Genomic DNA, 4856 nt, shown 5'->3' with positions numbered 1-4856 from the left:
CTGTTATATTATGCAATGTAATCATCTTTTACCTGATTTTTTATTTAAATATCTTTAAAAAAAACATCAGATTTTTAAATTTTGTTTTATAATAATAAATCTCTTAAATTTTAATGTATAAAAATAATTATACTAATAATTTTATTAAAATGTTGAAATAAGATTACTATAAACATATATATATATATATCACTTTCTTATTTCTAATGGCCCTTTTTAACTTAAAAAAATGTAATATATTAATCTTTAAAAATCATATCATGTAGTGATCATTTTGACCCACTCGATATTTTAATAATAAAATATCTTGAAGGCCTTGATCAATAAAAAAAATATTAAAAATTTTTTTTCAACTTTATTGTACAGTATCATTTCTGCAGATATTGAATATATATATATATATATATATATATATATATATATATATATATTTTTTTTTTTTTTTTTCTTCAAGCATTTTGAAATAGCTAAAGCTATCAAAACATTGTGCACACAAGACGTTGATCTATGTTAAAAATAAAGTAAAACGTAACAAGGATCATCAATTATATAATTATCACATTTTATGTATGTACGTGCGTGCGTGCATTCATTTTAGACAAAATTAGTGGTAGATAGTGAATTCGATATGTAAAACAAATATACATAGAAACATCTTATTCTGATTAAAATGAAAAATTGGAAAGAGTATGTAATTATTCGTTTTTCTTATAATGTTTGAATACATATAATTTTAAATTTATTCGATTTTTCCGCGTTTTTCCGAAATCAAATCTTATATTTTGTTTTGCATTTTAAAAGACTGACTTATAGCGAGCTAAATTAATAAATGATGTTGAAAAGAAAAATAATATACTTAAATAAATAAATAAATAATAGCATATAAAGAAAGAACATACTAGTATTTTAATATAATAAATTATTATTAATTAAATTATTTATATTTTTATTTATTTTATTTATATTATTTTTATTATCAAAAAGGAAACTGAGAGAGAGTTGTCATAGCCCTCGTGATCTCTGAAAGCAATACTCTTTGTGGACATTTAAAAGAAGGTAACATATATGTTATTACCCTCTGAGAACATGGACTTTGGCTTTGTAATTTATGTCCACATTTTTAATGTCCACAAAGGGAGTATCACTTTCAGGGATCATCTAAAAGCAGGCCTTGAGTTTGAGTGCAAGACACCTTTGTCTTCTCTCTGATACACAATTATCTTGAAATTAGTATTGTTGTTTTACTGTCAGCTGATAGCTTCGACCTTCATTTTTATATCTTTTTTCTCTTACCATAGCATTTATATAATTATATATTTATTTTATTGTAAGAACTGAAAAGACAGATTTATGAAGATTTGATATGAGATCATTTGACAATTGTATTTGAGAAAAGTTAAACATAAATTTTAAAGGTAAATGATAAAGGGAGACATTAAATTAAATGAAAAGTAAAACTTCGATTTTTTTCACAAGCATGATACATATATATATAGATACAATATGTTCGTTCTGTTAAAAGTATTTTATCCCTCCCTCTGAGATATAACAATCATATATAATGCCGGTTGCATTATCAATTTCATAGCAAATAATTTTTTGTATATAATATATATATCTTTAAATGTGTATCCTATAGGCACATGACGTTGCATAGAGTACAGTAGTGTTTAGGATAGGTTAGAACTTGTTAAACACAACTCTTGTGTGCGGTCTTATTTTCTTCTCTGCAATACAAATCGTATTAAAGTAGAGCATGTCGGATAGTTCTGACGATGAATTAAATTGTGGTGACGATCATGAGAAAACGTCGTGGACTTTGTATAAAGACCGCGATGAGTGGAGTGACGTGACTCCTTTACCTCAGGATGACGGTCCTCATCCTGTTGTAGCAATTGCATATTCTGAAAAGTGTAAGTATATATAATTTTAAGCTTTATATAATTATTAAATTCCATGTAATTTATATAGCATATATCAAACGATTTTCATGTATTATTGATTTTTTTTATTATTATTACATAAATTTAATCTATCAAGAAATCTCTTATGCCAATAAATTATAGCTTTTTATATCTTTATATGTTTTTATCTTATTATTTATTAATATTAACTTTCAGTTAAGGATGCCTATGATTATTTCCGTGCCATTCTAAAGTCAGGTGAAAAGTCAGAGCGTGCATTGGCTTTAACAGAAGCCTGTATATGGCTTAACCCAGCTAATTATACTGTATGGCAATATAGAAGAGAGATACTTAAAGCTCTGGCAAAGAACTTACAGGAAGAGTTAAAATATACAGTTCGAATGATAAAATATAATTCTAAAAATTATCAAGTTTGGCATCACAGAAAAGTCATTGTTGAATGGCTACAAGATCCTAGTGAAGAATTAGCATTTATAGAAAGTGTTTTATGTAAAGATGCAAAGAATTATCATGCCTGGCAACATCGTCAATGGTGCATACAAACTTTCAAGTTAGTATATCTTTCTAAGCTATCTCTATCTTTTTGTCTATATATATAATTAATATTCTTCATATTATATTCATATATATAATATATATGTATATATAATTATGAATATAGTTTATATGAGTATGAATTGGAATATGTGGAGCAATTGTTAAATGATGATGTTCGCAACAATTCTGCTTGGAATCAACGGTACTTTGTCATAAGTAATACGACTAAGTTTGAGCAAGAAGTGATAGATAGAGAAATCGATTTTTCATTGGAAAAAATAGAACTATCAAAAGGAAATGAGAGTGCTTGGAATTACTTAAGAGGGTAATTATATTTTTTCAATTACTTAAGTTTAATTTAAAAAAATAATATTTATATATATATATTTTTTTTGTTTATAAATTATATTTTTAGAATATTGTTACATGACAGCAAAGGCTTAGGTTACAATGAAAAAGTAAGGCAAAAATGCGAAGAAATGTATAAAGAAGGATGCCGTACTAACCATTTGTTGGCCTGCATAATTGATATTTGTCAAGAAATATCATCTGATGAAACCCCATCTTCTTTATTTCATATTAATTCTGCATATGAAGTAAGTCAATTTTTGTGTGTATTTGAGTATAAAACTTTTGTTACGTTTGGCCTAAATTTCACTCTCTTTGATTCAGTCAATCTCTCTTACTCATTTTCTTTGTACTCATTTCAGTCTTTCTTATTTTTTGTTCCTATATTATCTTTATTTTTTTATTTTTTGTTGAATTCAGAATTATTATTCAAAACTTTATTTTAACAATCTATTTTCATTCACACACACATTTAATATATTATATAAATTATTTCTGATTAATATCATATGATATAATTATTATATCATAAAATTATAATATATATATAAGTGGACATAATAATTATAGCATAATTACAATGGAACATGTGTTTATGTTTTAGCTATGTAAGGATTTGTCAAAAAAATATGATACAATAAGATGGCGATACTGGAATTATGTGGGTAATCAGTTGAAAACGATAAAATTGAAAACAGAAGCTTGAAATTAAAAACTAGAGCACTCCTACACTGTGAATTGTTCAAAGAATTTTAGGTAATGTTTTTATATGTCAATCTATATATGGTTGATACATCTTGGCCTCTTGTCTACACAAATTATTACATAATAATAATAATAAAATTTCTCAGAGCAATTTCTATAATTGATTTATATAAATTAAATGTATCTTTTATGCTCTATGAAATAGAATCAGAATTTATTAGTTAACTTATCAGAACTTATATTAAGCAAAATTTATATCACTAAGCTATAAGATGTATTATACCAATGTTAACGTAAATAAAATGACCTATATTACCTTTTATGCTTATATGTTAATCATTTTATGTATTGTTAATCATTTTCTGTACAGCTGTAAATCTTTAATCATATGTTATTAATAGCTTGCAATTCCAAAATTTTTATATTGATATATTAATAACTAATGTTGTTACATTAACATTATATAGCGAAAAGTGATGAAGACAAGTGGATCGGCAATATTTTATTTATGGGTTTTTTAAAATTATTAATCGTATGCAAGCGTGCGCGTACGCACATATATGTATAAATATTTATACACGGTTTGATTATGACATAATATTTTCTCCTAAAGGATATTTTTTAGGAATATTTCGATAGATTTGTTTATTTCTGGTATCATTAAAATAGATATGTATATTATAATCATACAATCATTAATTGTTTAAAATTTTTAATTAAACAATAATAAAGTAAACAACAAATGCTGATTATCTATTTATTTATAAAATAGTTACATATTTTTAAAATATAGTACAATAAATAATTGATATAATTAATTAATCATAATTAATATGTATATATAATTGCGATAATATCTATAAGTTTCGAAAAGTAATTTAAAAAATGATACAATACGTGAAATTCTAAATGACGATACATAAAATTGTATTCAAAATACAGAATCTTTCTAAATTCTTGTCTTCGATAACTCGAGGAACTCGTTTGTATGTTAATGTTGTATGGCCATGTTTTCGGAATAGTGCCGAAACATTTGAAAGGAAAATGATTCTCGTTGTTGAAAACTGTGATAAATAACTGCAAACGTTTCACGTTTTTTTCTCTGAAATCTGTGTGAGTAAAAGCACAGATTTGACCATTAATTGAATTATACATGCATTTTACGTAACAAATGAACACGTTTTGACAATTACAGTTCAATAAAATAATGATACAATATTGATTGCATAGTCAAGGATAAGGAACGATCAATTAACAAAGTACAACTCATACGCAATTAAGAGGACTTTCAATATTTAGTTCGGATTGAAAGGACATAACGTTGTATCCAGCTATCCTAAC

General features: G+C 25.1%; 1 protein-coding gene across 1 annotated transcript; it reads left to right on the top strand.

The window, feature by feature from the left end:
- Positions 1-1341: 1341 nt before the first annotated feature.
- Positions 1342-3835, top strand: LOC105250428 (protein farnesyltransferase/geranylgeranyltransferase type-1 subunit alpha). Its single transcript, XM_011256521.3, has 6 exons — positions 1342-1415; positions 1640-1913; positions 2121-2475; positions 2587-2787; positions 2878-3058; positions 3415-3835. Exons 2-6 carry the CDS (start codon positions 1757-1759, stop codon positions 3514-3516), a joined length of 996 nt encoding a protein of 331 aa, XP_011254823.1. The 5' UTR covers positions 1342-1415; positions 1640-1756; the 3' UTR covers positions 3517-3835.
- Positions 3836-4856: the final 1021 nt, after the last annotated feature.

The sequence above is a fragment of the Camponotus floridanus genome, unplaced genomic scaffold (genome assembly GCF_003227725.1).
Source record: "Camponotus floridanus strain SB8 unplaced genomic scaffold, Cflo_v7.5 scaffold1, whole genome shotgun sequence".
NCBI classification, from domain to species: domain Eukaryota; kingdom Metazoa; phylum Arthropoda; class Insecta; order Hymenoptera; family Formicidae; genus Camponotus; species Camponotus floridanus.
This window is presented reverse-complemented; position numbering and strand designations above follow the sequence as displayed.